The 18,860-nt window shown below is 38.9% G+C and overlaps 2 protein-coding genes across 4 annotated transcripts; both read left to right on the plus strand.

Annotated features, from left to right (window-relative positions):
- Nucleotides 1–1,040: 1,040 nt before the first annotated feature.
- LOC127126626 (uncharacterized) lies at nt 1,041–4,051 on the plus strand. 3 transcript variants are annotated; one of them, XM_051055583.1, is made up of 10 exons: nt 1,041–1,168; nt 1,329–1,523; nt 1,602–1,806; nt 1,890–1,980; nt 2,054–2,199; nt 2,316–2,559; nt 2,651–2,755; nt 2,832–3,014; nt 3,124–3,328; nt 3,487–4,051. In XM_051055583.1, the coding sequence occupies exons 2-10, from the start codon at nt 1,376–1,378 to the stop codon at nt 3,981–3,983; spliced, it is 1,824 nt and encodes a 607-aa protein (XP_050911540.1). In that variant the 5' UTR covers nt 1,041–1,168; nt 1,329–1,375; the 3' UTR covers nt 3,984–4,051. The 3 variants fall into 3 exon arrangements, with proteins under 3 accessions (XP_050911540.1, XP_050911541.1, XP_050911539.1); XM_051055584.1 differs by having other exon boundaries at nt 1,054–1,292; nt 1,371–1,523; XM_051055582.1 differs by having other exon boundaries at nt 1,070–1,212.
- Nucleotides 4,052–10,700: 6,649 nt separating this feature from the next.
- Nucleotides 10,701–13,457, plus strand: LOC127130670 (uncharacterized). The gene is made up of 3 exons (XM_051059639.1): nt 10,701–11,210; nt 13,045–13,151; nt 13,448–13,457. Exons 1-3 carry the CDS (start codon nt 10,701–10,703, stop codon nt 13,455–13,457), a joined length of 627 nt encoding a protein of 208 aa, XP_050915596.1.
- The last annotated feature ends 5,403 nt before the right edge of the window (nt 13,458–18,860 follow it).

Below are 18,860 nucleotides of genomic sequence, written 5' to 3' on the forward strand. Positions count from 1 at the left end.
TCGATCACCTCACCCAAGTTGAAATCCATGATCTGACTCATTTAACACACGTGACATGCGAGGTGTCCAAGGAATAACGGTATGGAAATATCGACCTGAGGGAAACTTATCTCTCCCAAGATTTGAGAAAGAATGAAACTTCCTCTACTAACAAGTTTTTGATCGGAAATTAGGCAAATAGTTTCATTGACTTTCTACCCCGACCCAAGGAGTCTTATATTAAAACCCCAATCTTAGAGTTGGGTAGAATCGATCACTAAAAAAACATAGAATCTCTTACAATTCCTATGTATGTGAGCAAATTTTCTAAACTATTGTATTTTTAGTGAATACAATAAATAAAATTAACTTTTTTTATTTATTGAACGAGTTGATTTATGTATAAAACAAGAGAGTAGATCTATTCCATAAAATATATTTGCATTTGAACCATATATTTAAAAATAAAATAAAAAATAAATAATTTAAATGATAGAATTTGAAAGATTAAAATGCTCAAGAGAGAGAATCATAAAACTCATTCATCAATTGTTGACTAAACTATTGAATATACTTGTAATAGTGATCATAATTCTCTCGATGAATCATGAAAACTCTTGCACAATAACCGGTTGTCATTTGATTTGTCAAAATTATGTCGCAATCTATAAAGATGACATAAAGATTACTTGGTTGGTTAGATCTCACTTGATACCTAACTAATAGTTTGAATGGGTACCTACATTGTCATCTAAAAATAGAAAAATATTACCCAATTGTAATAGAGATTATACAAAAATGTTTTCTTTCTCTTTCACTTCTATATTTTATTACATTATCTTTAATGATATTTTTATTATATCCCCAACGATCTTACTTTGTTATCGACGGCTTCTTTTAATTTCATTTTTTTTAAACAATGATTTTTTTTTATTCTTAATTTTTCATTAGTTTATTTAACTTTTTTTTTATATAATAAATAATTAGGAATAATTTTAAAATAACACTCAAAAGTAAATAATTTTTTTTTAATATTTTTTTTGAATTGGATTTGTTTCCAAGGTAATTCATGTCCCCCACTTGTTACAATGATTAGGCGGGCTATTATTAATATTTTCTTATTCGACTCTCAAATCTCTACGATTTCACCTAAAATTTATTTCATCCGTTTCAGCATTTGGTGATGATGGTTGTTACTGCATTCTATGCATAGTGGCATTTGTGTTCTTCATTGTATTGCATAATGATAATGAACCTCATTTCTATGATCAGAGTTTTACAAAGCCTGTTGAGTTAGATTCAGTACATAGGAGGTACTAAAATAGCTAACTTTCCCTTCTTTTTGTTAGGGTTTTGGCTATTGACTAATTGGACTGGTTTATTGGAGGCAGAAGACATGATGAAATACAAGAACCCTAAAGAATCAAATGAAGTTAGGGTTGAGGATCTTCTTAACCGGATGAATCTCGAGGAGAAAATCGGTCAAATGTTACAGATTGAGCGCAAGTGCGCATCTGACAATGTGGTCAAAAACTATTTCATAGGTTAAGATAATATTTTTTCAGAGCGTAACTATATTGATTCAATTAGGCACTAATGCTAAATAATTAACTTTTGATTAGGGAGTGTTTTGAGCGAGGGAGGGAGTGTTCCAGTTCCAAAGGCTTCTGCTGAAAACTGGATTGATATGTTGAATGAATTTCAGAAGGATGCTTTATCAACAAGGCTTGGAATTCCAATTTTTTATGGGATTGATGCTATTCATGGCCACAACACCGTTTACAACGCAACTATTTTTCCTCACAATATTGGCCTTGGAGCTACAAGGTAATTATTCTATTGCTTATTCAAGTCAATAATAGTGTTGTTCTTATAAATGATGATCATGGATATTTCAATTTTGCTGCCAGGGATCCTGAACTAGTCAAGAGAATTGGAGCTGCAACCGCACTTGAAGTTAGAGCAACAGGAATTCAGTATGCTTATGCACCATGTGTAGCAGTAAGTAAATGTCTCCAACTTCTAATGCTATCATTATACTGAGATTTTAGCGTTGTTTTATATTTCTTGATAGGTCTGTAGAGATCCAAGATGGGGTCGGTGTTATGAAAGCTACAGCGAAGATCCTAAAGTAGTTCAAGCTATGACTGAAATCATATCAGGATTGCAAGGGGACATCCCTGATAATATGCTAAATGGTGTTCCTTTTATTGCTGGAAAGTAAGCGTCTAGAAAACAAAACAATTATTAGTCGTGTCGATGTGTCAGTGTCATGCTATTGATTTTGGCTTTGTTAGAGTGTTAAGTTTCTGAAATGCTCTTGTACTGCTGGACAGAGAAAAGGTTCTAGCTTGTGCTAAGCACTACGTTGGTGATGGTGGAACAATCAATGGGATTGATGGGAGTAATACTGTTATAGATCGAAATGGATTGATGGAAATTCACATGCCAGGCTACTTAAGCGCCATTAGCAAGGGTGTGGCAACTGTCATGTTATCTTACTCAAGTTGGAATGATGTAAAAATGCATGCTCATCATGACCTTATTACTGGTTTCCTCAAAAATACTCTCCATTTCCAGGTAAAAATAATTTGTTCATTGAAAACTCGAGATTATCATGTATGTAAAATTTCAAATACTAACCTCTTAACATTTTCTTCAATTATGACAGGGCTTTGTCATTTCAGATTATGAGGGTATTGACAGGATCACCACTCCGCATCGTGCAGACTGCACTTATTCACTTAAAGCAGGAGTCTCCGCCGGCATTGACATGGTAGTTTAGGCCCGAAGTATACAATGAGGAAACATTTTATTACTTTTAACAAATTTTGCTTGGGTTAGCATTGCAGTTCATGGTTCCAAAGTTTTACAAGGAATTCATTGACGGTCTAACAACATTGGTGAAAAATGAAGTCATTCCTATGAGTCGAATTGATGATGCTGTGAGAAGAATTTTGCGCGTTAAATTCATGATGGGAATTTTTGAGAACCCTTTTGCTGATTATAGTTTGGTTAATTATCTTGGGACTAAGGTTTGCTATTTTCCTTTAGCTTCATTAAGTTAACAACTAGATATAAGTTATAATTTTATAAAGATCACCCTGCAATCATCTCTTTTATGCTTATTGAAATTTTGAACAGGAACATAGAGAACTTGCTAGAGAAGCTGTAAGGAAATCCATGGTCCTTCTAAAAAATGGCAAATCTGATGAAAAGCCTTTGCTACCTCTTCCTAAAAAGGCTCCGAAAATACTTGTGGCCGGAAGCCATGCAAATAATCTAGGATATCAGTGTGGTGGCTGGACCATTGAATGGCAAGGAGTCAGTGGCAACGATATTCTCGAAGGTATGATTCATTTTGATTGATATGTACGGTCGCTATAAAAACGTCGTACAATGTCGACCAGACATATTCGTTAGATCATTAAAAATGTTTGATTTTAATCATAACTAGTAGTTATCATCGGCCCTTCTTATTCTTGTGAACATTCTTGATATGATCAGGGACTACAATTCTCGATGCTATAAAGAACACGGTTGATCCAGAGACGGTAGTGATCTACGAGGAGAACCCTGATATAGAATTTGTTAAATCCAATGGATTTTCCTACGCTATAGTCGTAGTAGGAGAGAAACCTTATGCTGAAAGTCATGGTGACAACATGAACTTAACAATCCCAAACCCTGGTCCCGAGACGATAACAAATGTCTGTGGAGCTTTAGAATGTGCGGTTGTGATTATCTCCGGACGGCCTTTGGTTATCGAACCGTATGTTGGTTTGATGGATGCAGTTGTTGCTGGTTGGCTACCAGGTAGTGAAGGACAAGGTGTGGCTGATGTTTTGTTTGGTGAGTATGGTTTCACAGGAAAGCTTCCAATAACATGGTTCAAAAGTGTTGATCAACTTCCAATGAATGTTGGAGATGCTCATTATGATCCTCTTTTTCCATTTGGGTTTGGCCTTACTACCGAACCTACTAAGGCTATTTATTTTCAGTAGCTATCATCTTGAACTCTATATATTCATTAAAATGAAAGACATTGAGAGTGTGGAAGGTTGATTTTTAACATTTGGCATACATTTTTATTAGCAGTGTACAATGATATTTTTCTAGCAAATCTCTGATAATTTTCTTGGGCATGTTTTGGTCTAAACCTTTTCAAAGCTCTAGGATTCACAATGCGTACACAATGAATTCAATCTCTTGAGATCTTTTGTTTTGTTTTGAAAAATACGAAAAAAAAGGTGGTGAAGGAAGCATATGCTTTCATATGTGTAAGTCATGCTTCTTTGGCATCCCAAGTTTGTATCTGGTATTTTAACTTAGAATGAATGGGAGTATAACTCAAGTTTTTCTTAAAAGATAATGCTACTTTTTTCTTGTAAAAAATTACAACAAAAAAAGGTTTCATTTTATAAGTTGCCCCCTTATTAATAAACATTACTGTTAGGTCTCTTAGATACATTGTTGTTAATCAATGTAGTCCTTTATATTCATTTTTTATAAAAAAAAACGCTAAGATTGACTTATTTGGAATTATAGGTTGCATTTGATTAAATTTCATCTTCCATGAACATAATCTCAGAAGATCTATGAAAGCTTTTGCATTTTTTTTCTAGGATCCATGCTTGTTCATCTTCTTAGCTTGGTGTTGGTACTTGCAGTAAGTACAATAAATGCTACCTTGTTTGCGATAAGGTCCACAAGAGAACTTATTTTGTTCAGACATGTAAAAAGTGAATGGTTTTTTCAATTGTCTAGCTGACTATTTGTAGACTTAACTCTAATGGAGGAGCCTGTGGGAAAATTGGGTCTTCCGCTTACAAAGTCGGTCACACGTCTCATGGGTATGCCTCGATTAAGAAATGATTGGGGTGAGTCACCCTATTATGTTGGAAGTGGCATCACTCTAACCCAAACTAAAGTTATTCCTTGATGGATTCTTATTCCACTTGCTTGGGGCGTGGCTCACTAGTTCCTCCATGAGAGAGACTGGGTCGGGATGGATCACATGCTCGTCATGTGACCTCTCCCTCCACTACCTAGGTACTCGCCTTGTTACTTAAATGTTGGAAAGTTGGTGTGTAAAGGCCTTTGGGATTCTATTGAAGATATCGCAGTCCACAATCCCTTAAGCACGAAGTCAATAATGGTGAATTGATTAAGGCATGACATTCCACTCCACAGTCCCTCGAGTACGAGACATGTAAATGAGAAGTGATTAAGGTATGATATTCTAGTACACGGTCCCTCAAGTACGAGGCTTGTAAGGGAGACGTGATTGAGGCGTGTTTACTCATGCAAATGGTCAAGTTTGATTTGTTCAAGGTCGTCCGAGAGGGACAGATAGTCGACAAGGAAGATGATGGTCTTAGTTAATGTATTGTTACCACTTTGAGCTTTTTTTTATTAAAGGAACTTTATGATTTTGGTGAGTTGTTTTTGGAACTTTGTTCCTCTCGTAAATTTTGTATCTCTTTAGTGGTATGGTGAGGTGTCATATGATATAACCATAAAATTGTGGCTTTCAAGAGCGATATTTTTAAACGGGAGGTGGGAGACATCGTAGGCGAGAGATAGAGAGTATGATGAACTTAGTTAATAATAAATTACATAGTGGGCATGCCTCATGTAAATGTTTTGATCAAAGGCCCTTTACCTCATCAAGATTCTTCGAAGATGATCATGTTGGCCTACTCAGTCTGTCCATTGGCTTGGCGATGCACGACTAAGAGAAATTTATTTTGAATCTCAAGTTGATGGAAGAATTATACCACTATGGAGCTGGAGAACTGAGTTCCATTGTCTGAGAAAATGCACTTGGGAAACCTGAATCTAAAAATTATTCGCTTATAGAAAAAGTGCCTTACTCTTTCCGCTGCGATACTAGATATTGCCTTTGCCTCCATCCATTTGGTGAGATAATCTACACCCACGGGTAGGAGTTTCAACTACCCTGGCGCCAAGGGGAAATGACCTAGGATGTACACACCCCACTAATAAAATGGTTATGGGGAAGGTTATAAATTAAAAACTTTGGTCGGGGTGTGATGTTGGTTTGAGTGTTTCTAGCATTTGTCACACTTATTAATGTAGTCAATATCATGTTTTTGTATACATGCATTTTTGACACCATGAGATTTAGTATGCAGAATGATTCTTTCGACAAATGACGTCATGAGATTAACAGTTTAGTTGATGAGTGTTGTTCGACACTTCGACAAAATGATGGTTCGACAAAGTGATATTTGCAGATGGAAAGACGTCTTTGACAGGCATGGATGATGTTACAGTATTTTGACAATTCGACAAAGTCTGGAGAGAGACGTCATTTCGACATAAAGTGAAACTTTAAATTTAAAATAGTTGTGACGTTTGGCAGAAGACGCGTGGAAGCATCTGGCGAAAGGAAGAAAGCCAAGTGTCACAGTTTTAGGATTTGTTCGTTAGTAACAGTTATTTTGTTTGTATATAAATAGGATAGTTGTTATCAGAAAAAAGTGTGTGAAAACTTGTACAAAATTCCTGCAAATACTCAAAGTACCTGTGTGAGAGAAAAGAGTCATATTTGGAACATGTACGTGTAAACAAACACCAATTCTTTCAAAGTTTTATCTTATAAAATTCAAAGTTCTTTACCAATTTTCCTTTACATTTACCAGTCATTTATCTTTCTGCATTTCCTTTTCGACACTTTATACTTTGTCAGTCATATTCCGCCATTTTATCTTAATCTTGTTAAGTTTACTTTTATTTAAGCATTTGTTATCAATACCTTTCGACACGAAAGACTTAGTGAATATAATGAAAGATACAAAAGTTGTTCTAGAGATTTACAAAGTTATTTAGATTTGCACATGTCCTAGGATTTGTGTGGTTGATCCTGCAAGTAACCCAATTCGACAAGTTTTGGAAAACCAGAGGTTGTTCGCCAAAATCGACAACGAACAAATTGGCACGCCCAGTGGGACAGTGCAGAAATCTAAAACTTAGATAAGCGTTAGTCAAGGTTTTTTCTTCGTTGCATGAGACTAAGAAGCGGTAAATTAGCCGTATCTGACGTAGAAAGACCTAAGAGAACAAGAGTAAGAAAAATGGCGAGTCAGCCAAATAATCCAAATAATCCCAATCCAAGTGAAGCCATCCCAGTATCCAACCCTATCCCTTCGACAGGAGGAAATGTGGGATTAGTCCCTGTGTCAGAGGCTGTGCCTTCGTCAACAGGGTCAATACCAGCGGTTTCAATTTCGCAAAATGCGCCTAGTTCGTCCATTAGGGCGCAACAAATGCCTATTGGGACGCCTCCTCCTATGGGAAACACTTCTAGGCCTTTTGTGACGAATTTCACCATGCCTCTGCCTGGTAGGGAATAACCATTTGGAATGCCAACTTCGGTAATGGCAAATTTACACAATTCCCCGGTAGTATATTCTGATTCTATGGCCAATATGTCTTCACCTTTACAAGGGTCAGGATATGGCGGAAACATGAATAGACTAAACCAACAACCACTTTACATGCCAGCGATAACAAATAATTCGGCGCAAGTAATTAGACAAAAAATGGACGAGAGTAATCATGATATGGTCCAAATGTTGACACAACAAATGGGGGAGGTGTTCAATCCTCTAATACAAAACACCACCCAAACAAACCAATTGTTGGCAGCGCAAATGACGCGCATTGCGGACTTTTTTGGGGTCCCTCAAACTCGACACAGAGAACAAGTGGTTCAGAACCCAGCGGTAGCGGTCCAGGAAGAGCCTACGATAAATCAAATATCGTTAGACAATCCTCAGACAAACGTCAGAAACCAAGAGGATGTGGTCGAACAGCCTCGTGTCGAAATCCCTGTTCCACAAGAGCCTAGAAGGATAGTTATCCAGAGAGGCCAAGACGCGGATGCTGTGTTGCAACAGCGAATCCGGTATAATCACTTGCCTGTCGAAAACAATTTAGCGGCCATGGTCGAAACGATAATGGCACAAAATGGGGTGAACATGGGATTACAAAGGCCCAGTTACGCTTCCCCACTATCGGAGTATATTCTGCAAGAGGAATTGCCCCCAAGATGGAAAGTTCCTAAGTTCACCAAGTTCTCAGGGGATACTAGTGAGTCCACCATAGAACATGTAGCACGTTATCTGATCGAAGCAGGAGAGATAGCCCGTAATGAAAATTTGAAAATAAAATACTTCCCTAGTTCCTTGACAAAAAAACGCGTTTATTTGGTTTACATCTTTGCCTGCAAACTCAGTGTATACGTGGACCCAATTAGAGAGGTTATTCCATGAACAATTTTACATGGGACAAACCAAAATAAGTCTGAAGGAATTAGCCAGTGTTAAGAGAAAACACTCAGAACCAATAGATGATTATTTAAATAGGTTCAGATTGCTAAAGGCTAGATGTTTCACTCCGGTGCCAGAATATGAGTTAGTCGAAATGACCGCAGGGGGACTAGATTATTCTATAAGAAAGAAACTAGACACCCAGTATCTAAGGGATATGGCGCAATTAGCAGATAGGGTGAGACAAGTCGAAAGGTTAAGAGACGAAAAATTCAGAGCAAATAAGAACAAAAATGAAAGGGTGGCCTATGTAGCGGCTTGTCAAAATGATGAATACGACGAAAACGAACCAAGTAACTTTGACGAACAAGAGATTGACTTAGCAGAACTAAAGCAAGGCCCACCTTATTCGTGTAAAGTACTAACTCCGTCGAACGGAAACCCAGTCGAAACCAATGATAAGTTCCCCAAAAGAACTTACACGTTCGACATCACCAAATGTGATGAAATTTTCGATTTATTGGTTAAAGATGGTCAATTAATAAAACCACCAGGCACTAAAGAACCGCCTATGGAACAACAGAAAAAGAGAGGTTTTTGTAAATACCATAATTTTTTGGGCCATAAAACGTCTCGTTGTTTCCTTTTCAGGGATCTCGTTCAAAATGCTATCCGTGACGAAAGGCTGAAGTTTGGTGATAAGCCAAAACAACAGATGAGGATTGATTTGAATCCCATGCAGCCAGTTGAAGCCCATTACGATGAACCATCCATTGTGAACTTGGTGGAGGTTGAAATTGCTCTTGATGGCAATCTCGAAATGGTGGAAACTGCTGGAGGTTTCGACACAAATATCAACATGGTTGAGATTGCTGATGATCTCGCAAACCAGAACGAAATTGAAGTTACTGAAGGCTTTGGCGACCAGAAAAAGATGGAAACTACTGAAGGTTTTAACAAAAAGGACAGTGACGATACTGCTGAAGATGTTATGGTTCGACAAGAAGAGAATTGGGACTGCTTGGGACAGCCAAGTGGGAAGTACGATTATCTCGTGAAATACAATGCGCCGGCAAGCTCTCATATCGACATCAACACAATCCAACCAACCGGTTGGGGAGATGTACCTTTGAGCAACAATGAAAAAACATTTGAGACAATTGAGAATCTCCCTATTACCAAAAAGAAGGTCACTGAAGACCTCACTGTTGAAAACAAGGCTACTGAAGGCCTTGATTCTGATCAAATGAAGACAGGTGATGTCGTAAACTGTGTCAACACTATGGGACCTTTCAGTGAAGAAGTCACAAGAATCAAAGCAGAAGCTGTGAATGGTCCTATGAAGCCCGTGACCAGTGGAATCCTGCACAAGATAACGGAGGACCCCAAAAGAAATTGGAACAAGTGTTGTTGCAAACATAGTCCCAGGAACATATCTTGGTGTTGCTGCCCAGAAAAGGAGTTCGACCAGATACCAAGAGATGTCGAAGTCGAAGAAGAAAGACTCATTAGGAAAATGAACGAATTGAGCATTGCTGACGAACGAAATGTTGGGGTAAATATGGTGGAAGTATCTCAGAGAGACCAAGCTGAAGTAGGTGAAGATCATCGTCGAAAGGAGTACCAAAGGATGGCATATCCTAAAGAAGAGGAAAATCTCGTGGAATTCATCAAGAGGTGCCAAAAGATGAGGACCGAAGTGATGTTATGCCCACGCTGCAGTGCAATCTTCGACAGGAAGGCAACAACCAATCTAGAAGCAGTGGATAAAGCCAAGAGGAAAGAGAATTGGGGGATAACAAGATATGACCCAAGGAGAAGTGATCATCATCAATGGAGGCATGGAGAAAGACACCATAACACTTACAAACCATCTAACAAAGCAACAGATGACAAATGGGTTCAACCCATTAGAGATGCCCAAGGGCAGAAAAAATGGAGAAAATTTGAGGTTCAGAGAGGCGCTTCGATGGAAGGCAAGAAGGAAATGGAAAAGCACAAGCCAAGACCATATCCTTCAGAAAACTACAAGGGAAAAAACCCTATGTCAAGATCCCAATGGAGAAGATTCCAGAGGCAGAAGAGGGCAGAAAAAGAGGCTGCAGAAAAAAGCGTGAATGGAAAAGACACTGACAGCAAAGATAAAGCAGAATCTAGTAATAATATTCAGATAGTAAGCAGAAAAGAGACTTCCCACCAGATCAATCCTGACAGCATTGTCGAACCAGTGGCGTCGAAAGAGAAGATGCAAGAAGACGATGAAATAACGGACAACTTCGAATCTGACTCAGAAGCGTCCTTTAATGTAATCTGCAATGTGGTTTCTGTCCTCCCTAGAGATTATGATAGAGTCATGGAGGTCGAAGACGAGCAAGATGAAATGGAAGAGGAAACAATGGCACACAAGCCCTTTGCTACTACGTCATGAACAAAGGATGCGTCGAAGAGCAAAATGCTTTCTTCGAAAGGCCAGATGATTCCATGAAAGCACATTTAAAGCCTTTGTTCATAAAAGGAAAGGTGGAGAATGTTGGTGTAAACAAGATACTGGTAGATGGCAGAGAAGCAGTGAATTTGATGTCCCATTTCATGCTGAAGAAGATTGGGAAGGATGATTCAGACGCAAAACCCCATAACATGGTGTTGTCGAACTACGAAGGAAAAGTAGGAACCACTATGGGCGTTATCCAGGTGAATTTGACTGTTGGAACTATAACAAGGCCAACAATGTTCATGGTCATTACTACAAGGGCGAATTACAACCTACTACTTGGAAGGGAGTGGATTCATGGTGTAGGAGCCGTACCTTCTTCAATGCATCAGCGAATAGCCATTTGGAGGCCAGACGGGATTGTCGAAAACATTGAGGCTGATCAAAGCTATTTCATGACAGAAGTAAACAATGTCAACAGTCAAAGTTTCGACAAGAACCTGGTTCACATACCTCGGTGCAGCCCAGCAGAGTTCGACCTAAAAGAAACAGACAACGCCTACTGCTCCATGTACCTTCATCCTACACATGGTTTCCAGTGGGACAAAGAAGTGATTGGCGAATCTTACATGTGGGGAACTACTCATATAGCGCCAACAGGATGGGGAAGTGAATTTGACGATGACGAGTAAAGAATCAACGCTCGAAAGAATTATGGCTTACATAGCCGAAAACAAACTCAAAGAGGCCCTTGAGGCTGAAGTAAAATATATGGCTGTCGAAGCCAACAAAGAAAATTCCAACGAACAATGTCCCCAAAGAGACGTTGCAGAAGATCATGATAACAACCAAATGGGCGAATGGAAACACCAAAGACTTGACGCCATTTATGATGACAAACCTATGGGGTTCGAAAAAGATCCAGTGTCAACTAACGAGAAGATGGTGGCGCAAGATCCATTAGAAGAAATAAATTTAGGAGTAGGGGCAGAAAGTAGACCAACCTACATAAGCGCAAAAATGGATCCCCAGTTTAAGGTCGAAATAGTCCAGTTGCTGAAAGAGTTCAAAGACTGCTTCGCATGGGATTACGACGAGATGCCTGGTTTAGATAGAAGTTTGGTCGAATTGCAGCTGCCAATAATGGAAGGAAAGAAGCCAGTAAAGCAGACTCCACGACGCTTCGCACCAGAAATTCTGTCGAAAATAAAAGAAGAGGTCGAAAGACTTCTAAAATGCAAGTTCATCCGCACAACCAGGTACGTCGAATGGATTGCAAATATTGTTCCTGTAGTTAAGAAAAAAGGCAAACTTAGGGTATGCATTGATTTTCGAGACTTAAATTCGGCTACCCCAAAGGATGAATATCCCATGCCAGTGGCAGAAATGCTTATAGATTCTGCAGCAGGCCATGAGTACCTAAGTATGCTAGACGGATACTCTGGCTATAATCAAATTTTTATCACTAAAGAAGATGTTCCTAAAACAGCATTCCGCTGTCCCGGAGCAATAGGAACGTACGAATGGGTAGTAATGCCTTTTGGTTTAAAGAACGCTGGAGCAACCTACCAACGGGCTATGAATTCCATTTTTCATGACTTTATTGAAACTTTCATGCAAGTGTACATTGACGATATTATGATTAAGTCTGTTTCAGGGAAAAGTCATATAGATCATCTTCGACAATCCTTTGAAAGAATGAGGAAGTTTGGTTTGAAAATGAATCCACTTAAATGTGCTTTTGGTGTGCAGGCGGATGATTTCTTAGGTTTTGTGGTCCACAAGAAGGGGATCGAAATAAATGAAAACAAAGCTAAAGCCATAATGGAGGCGAAAGCGCCATCAACAAAAAAGGGGATGTAGTCTCTGCTAGGGAAAATCAACTTTCTCAGAAGATTTATCTCCAACCTTAGTGGAAAAACGCAAGCTTTCTCTCCTCTACTTCGACTAAAGAAGGAAGACTTCGCATGGGGGCAAGAACAACAAGCTGCCTTTGACAAAATCAAGGAATACCTGGCTAGTCCTCCAATTCTAATGTCTCCTTGTAGAAAAAGAAGTATGAGATTGTACATTTCGGCATCAGACAGAACATTAGGAAGTATGCTGTGTCAAGAAGATGAGAATGGCGTCGAAAGGGCCATCTATTATCTCAGCAGAGTCCTAAATGATGCTGAAACTAGATATAGTATTATAGAAAAACTATGTTTATGTGTATATTTCTCTTGTATGAAATTAAAGCATTATATAAAGCCTGTTGATGTGTACATTTCTTCCCATTTCGACGTAATAAAATATATGTTATCTAAATCTATTTTACATAGTCGAATTGGAAAATAGGCTTTAGCATTAACAAAATATTCTTTGAAATATTTGCCTTTAAAGGCTGTGAAAGGACAAGTGGTTGCTGATTTTATAGCTGACCACTCTATAGATGAGAACGTAGAGTATGTCGAATTAGAACCATGGAAATTGTATTTTGACGGTTCCAGTCATAAGAATGGAACTGGTGTTGGGATGTTGATTATTTCTCCCAACAAAATTCCAACAAAATTCAAGTACAAAGTGGAAAGTCTGTGTTCAAATAATGAAGCTGAATATGAAGCTTTGATTGCTGGACTTGAAATCTTGTTGAAATTGGGGGCAACAAGAGTCGAAATAATGGGTGACTCCGAACTGGTGATAAAGCAGTTGACTAAAGAATATAAATGCGTGAAAGAAAATTTGATCATGTACTTTGTAGTAGCCAATAGACTTCTCAAGGAATTCGACAATGTGGCCTTTAGACACATCCCCAGGGTGGAGAATCAAGAGGCGAATGATCTTGCTCAACTGGCGTCTGGATACAAAATGTCGAAGGAAAAGTTAGAAGAGGCTATTGAAGTCAGAGGAAGAGTCGTATCCACCAAGTTGTCCCCATCGAATTTGGAGTCAATAAGATTAGGATACGGTGACGAAGAAAATTTTGAAATATTCAATATAGATGATTTAGGAATTGCAGATTGGAGAAAGCCTATCAAGAATTATCTACAAGACCCAAATCAGAAAGCAGAAAGAAAGATAAAATACAGAGCTTTAAGTTACGTACTTTTTGGAAACGAATTTCTCAAAAAGACTGCAGAAGGAGTCTTGTTGAAATGCTTAGGTGAAGATGAAGCCTACATAGCTTTGTCGAATGTGCATAGTGGAGCGTGTGGCGCACACCAAGCAGGTCATAAAATGAAATGGTTATTATTTCGATAAGGAATGTATTGGCCAACAATGCTGAAGGACTGTGTCGAATTTGCAAAAGGATGTCAGGAATGTCAAGTACATGCAGGCATACCCCATGTTCCTGCAAGTGAGTTGCATTCAATTATAAAGCCTTGGCCGTTTAGAGGTTGGGCTTTAGACTTGATCGGTGAAATTCAACCAGCCTCTTCAAAAGGGAAAAGGTACATTTTGGTTGGGATAGACTATTTCACTAAGTGGATTGAAGTTATACCATTGGTAAATGTGGATCAAGAAGCAGTTATAGATTTTATCCAAAAGTACATAATTTACAAATTTGGGATACCTGAAACAATAACAACAGATCAAGGATCTGTGTTCACTGGTAAAAATATGCAGAAATTTGCACAGGAAACAGGGTTTAAACTCCTTACTTCGACACCTTACTATGCTCAAGCCAACGGGCAAGTTGAAGCAGCCAACAAGGTAGTGATAAATTTAATCAAGAAGCGTGTGGGGAAAAAACCTAGAAATTGGCATAAAATTTTAGATCATGTTTTGTGGGCTTGTCGAACGTCTCCAAAAGAAGCAACAAATTCGACTCCATTCAAGTTGACCTATGGACATGATGCAGTTTTACCAGTCGAAATATATTTGCAGTCAGTTAGAGTGCAAAGGCATCATGAAATCCCATCAGATATATATTGGAGTATGATGATGGACGAATTAGTTGATCTAGATGAAGAAAGGTTGCGTGCGCTAGATCTAATAAAGAGACAAAAAGAAAGAGTCGAAAAGTTTTACAATAAGAAAGTAAAATTCAAGACCTTCTTAATTGGTGATCTTGTTTGGAAAGTGATCCTTCCTATGGATCGAAAAGATAAGTTAATAGGAAAATGGTCTCCTAAGTGGGGAGGACCTTTCCAGATTTTGAAAAGTTTTTCAAATGACGCGTACGAGATTGAAGAAATAGGGAAAGATGAAAGAATCCTAAAGATAAATGGCAAGTATTTGAAAAAATATAAGCCAATATTGCAGGAAATAAAAATAACAGTAGATTAATTGTAAACATAATTGTGATAGCTTTGCCAAATAAAGAGGGCACTAAAGTTATTACAAAGAGAGCCTCAAAGGGCTAAGAATTGTTAAATTAATTCGACTACAAATTGAGACTGGCAAAAGTTTCCTTCAACGTGGCAAATTTCTTCCTCTGAAACTGGAGTCGATGATCACAAAGACTTTTGTGAGTGGAGAGAGTCTCAATCTCTTGACTAAGTTGTTGGGACTTTTCTGCATGTCGAATACCCACCTTCAGTTCGTCGTCAATCTCATTCTGCTTAGGTTGCTGTATGGATGCTTTGTGTTTTTTCTCTTGGGAGATCTTTTCTTGAAGTGCTGCTATTTGTTTCTCCCATTTCTGGATATTATCATCACAAGCAGCAACTTCTTTGATGTAAGTTTCAGAAAGCTGCTGCAGCTTTGAAACTTTGTCAGTCGAAGTCGCAACAGCATCCCATTCAGCAGTTTGAGTTTCAGATTTGGAGGAGATTTGCTGTGAAAGATCTCTTTGACGATGAAGGTCTGCAGTCGCCAAGTCAATAAGGGTCATCAGCTCCATCACAAAACTGTCAACCTCAGCAGAAGTTTCTAAGACATTTACTTGTTTCAGAATTTTCTTGAGTTCAATATGGGCTAGGGCGTTTTCTCCCAAGACTTTGAACAAGTCAACATCAAGGATCTTCGTTTTAATCTTGGTCAAGATGTTGCCAAGTGATGGTGCTTCAGAAGTGGCCCCAGAAGTAGTCGAACTGCTCTGCGAAGAATCTTGAAAATTAAAACGAGCGCTAAGCATAGCCTTCAGATATTCTAAGGGCTTCTGCACTTTGAGACTTTCAAGCTCCTCGCGAGAGAAGCTAGTCGAACCAGTTGATTTACCACTTCCTTGAGTCTGGTCAGGAGCGGGTTGAGTATTTCGCCCTGAAGTTTTCCCAACCTCTGTTTGCTTCGACTGGTCATCCCCATCTTTGGCAGTTTCGTCTTCATGGTCATCTTCGACCCCAGCTTCCATGTCAGTATCTTCACCCTGATTCGTAGCATCTAACCCTGGATGAGGAGGAGATTCATCTTCAGAAGCTTCACCCATTGTAGCGTCGAATTCTGCTACAGTTTGCCTGTCATGATCACATGTGGGGATATTTTCTTCTTGGACTGTTTCTTCCAGAATTTTCTCAGGTGTTCTTTCGATAGCCACTTGTTTCTGCAAAATAATTCTAAGTTAGAAGAAAGAGATGCAAAGAAGATGAATATATACGGTCGAAATAAAGATTTACCTCAGGAATCTCAGTGTTAAAGCTAGATTTCCCACTCTCCGTATCCTTCGACTGAGGGTTAGCAGGGGGAGTACTTGCAGAATCCTTCCTAGTTGATTTAACAATGGATCTTTGGGAAGAGACCTTCGTGATTTTCTTCTTCTTCTGGGGAGGGGGGATTAGCTTTGGAGATTCGTCACCATATTCTTCATTAGGAACTTTATCCTCTTCTTTCTCCTCTTCACTCTTTCTCTTTTGGACTGATGGGGGTTTTCGACTTACCTAGTCATGCAGACCAAAGCCAGTTAGTTTCTTAAAAGGGAAAAGAATAAATGAGAAGAGTTAAAGTTTTGTACCTTTGTCGAAGGTTTCTTAGCAGCACTGGGCGACACTTCGACATGAGTTTTCTTGGTAGGAATCCTCACGGCTAAGGAAAGAAAGGAGATTCAGAAACGAATATAAGAGACACATGATAATACAGTTAGAATGACAAAAAGGAAAAATCATGTTTTCTGTGAACACCTTCAAGAATGGGATCTTCCACGTGAACGTGTTCTATTCCAATATGAAGGTGTCCTTGGTATTTGTCCAGATGATACTTAGTCGGAACCACACGCTCAGCAGGTTTGTTGTACTGTTGACGAAGAATTTTCATAAAGTCCCCACAAACGAACCAATCTGGAAATGGAGGGCTAAATGCCATGCCAAATTCAGCAGTTGGCAGAGGAGGAAATTTTGGTGGATGACAACTGAAAGCCAGGTCATAGCGCGCCTTTGGTCGAACATTTGAAGGCAATGACAATTTTTCAAACTTCTCTGGCAATTTACGTTTTAATTTTGTTGCTGCTTCGTGTATGGTTCGACTAAGATCATCAGGTCTATACGCAGTTTCGAAATATTTTTGAAATTTTTGTATTTCTCTAATGTGTCTTTGAATACCTTTTTTGGTCCGATCCTGCACAAAAGCAAAGGCATTTGTTAAATGTGTAGTGAAAGCTGCTACATCAAAAAATCTGTTGGAATAATAATCTTTCCACCATTCATCAAACTCAGGAGTACATAGAAAAGATGGTCGAAAGATCACTGGTCGAATGTCAAGAAAGTCATCAGTCAGCTTCTTCGACAGTTCTCTGCTCTCATCTTCAGTATGAAGGGAGTTGTAGAAAATGATGGACCCTTTCTTGGGGAATATGGGTCGAGGTTTTAATTGGATCAGGCCAAACTGTCTAGAAACAAGATTGGGTTGATAGACTATCAAAGCGATTTGGGTTTTAGTGGCGTTACGATAAGAAAAAAGGAGCCTAGGGGTTAAAATTGATTCCCAAACATTCAGAAATATATTTCCTTCTGCATTTCCAAAGGCAGTTGTTGGGTAAACCATTTAGGTCCAATTTTTCTATCAGCAAAAGGTGCCATGGTCGAAGTAAACTGATACCTTTTGGCAAACATCATGACATAACTTTTAATAGCTTGTCGAAGGCTAATCCCTTCATCAGTTGGCGTTAGTTGCACCAACCTTGGCCATTCGACAGTCCTGCCTTTCACTTCTTCTTCATCCACCTCTGGCTCTACAGGGAGAGAAGCTTCAAATGTGGCATTGAGCCATAATTGTAAAAGCCAGAAAGGTCCTGATAAATTGATTTTACCTTGGGTTTTGATGGTTTTCAAAAGATGTACGCTCTCACTCAGAGATTCGTAAAGATTCACCAAAATCATTTCACTCAAACATAGTTTGGTGCCTGCGTGAAGCTGATTGGCCATGGTGATGAATCTCTTGGCAACTTGGAGGGAATGAGAGCAGAACATATATTTGGATAGCCACAGAGTCAAAAAGGCTATGTGTTCGACATCCGAAACTTCCGGTACTCTTGTCATGATAGTAAGACGTAAATAAAGAGTATGGGGCAAGGCTGGTGTCGAAAGCGATGGTATCTCCGTTTAGGATAGTGGGGTCGAAATCTATCCCATTGGGGTGAAGGCCAACGATGGCTGCTACGTCGAAGAGAGTGGGCGTAACCATCCCACAAGGAAGATGAAAAGTGTTGTAGGTGCTGTCCCAAAAATAAAGCGAAGCTAAAAGCATATTGGGGCAAATATTGGGTCCTACTCTCGACAGTTGAATAAGGTCGAAAATACCTACTTCTTTCCAGAAATCCCCTTTAATTTTCTCAACTTTATTTAGCTAAGATAAGTAGTCTGAAGGGTCTTTCGACCATGGACAAGTTCTAAATATTCTGGTGTAATTCAAATAAGTTAAGTTCAACTCTCCATCATCAGTCGAACTCGGTGGGTCATTTTGTTCTACCGTTTTCTCTTTAGGTTGAGGTTTCACTCCAGCACCTATGGGTTTAGTATGGAAATAGGTTGGAAAAAATTCTTTTAAACGATCTGGTTTAATCTCTGGATTCGGAAGTGGACCTAACATAGCGTGACAGTTTCTAGAAATAAGAACAGGAATTAATACCTGAGATTTGTAGATACATTCTTTTTCTCTCTCATTTGGAGGTTCAGGAACATATTGCTGGTTTCCAATAGTCATTGGTCCCTTCAAATCATGCGCAGGAGAAAGAGTTGAATCCTGATTCTTCTTGGAATGTTTGCTGCTGGAAGATTTGTGAGGAGCCATTGTTGGGAAGA

The sequence above is a fragment of the Lathyrus oleraceus genome, chromosome 3 (genome assembly GCF_024323335.1).
Source record: "Lathyrus oleraceus cultivar Zhongwan6 chromosome 3, CAAS_Psat_ZW6_1.0, whole genome shotgun sequence".
NCBI classification, from domain to species: domain Eukaryota; kingdom Viridiplantae; phylum Streptophyta; class Magnoliopsida; order Fabales; family Fabaceae; genus Lathyrus; species Lathyrus oleraceus.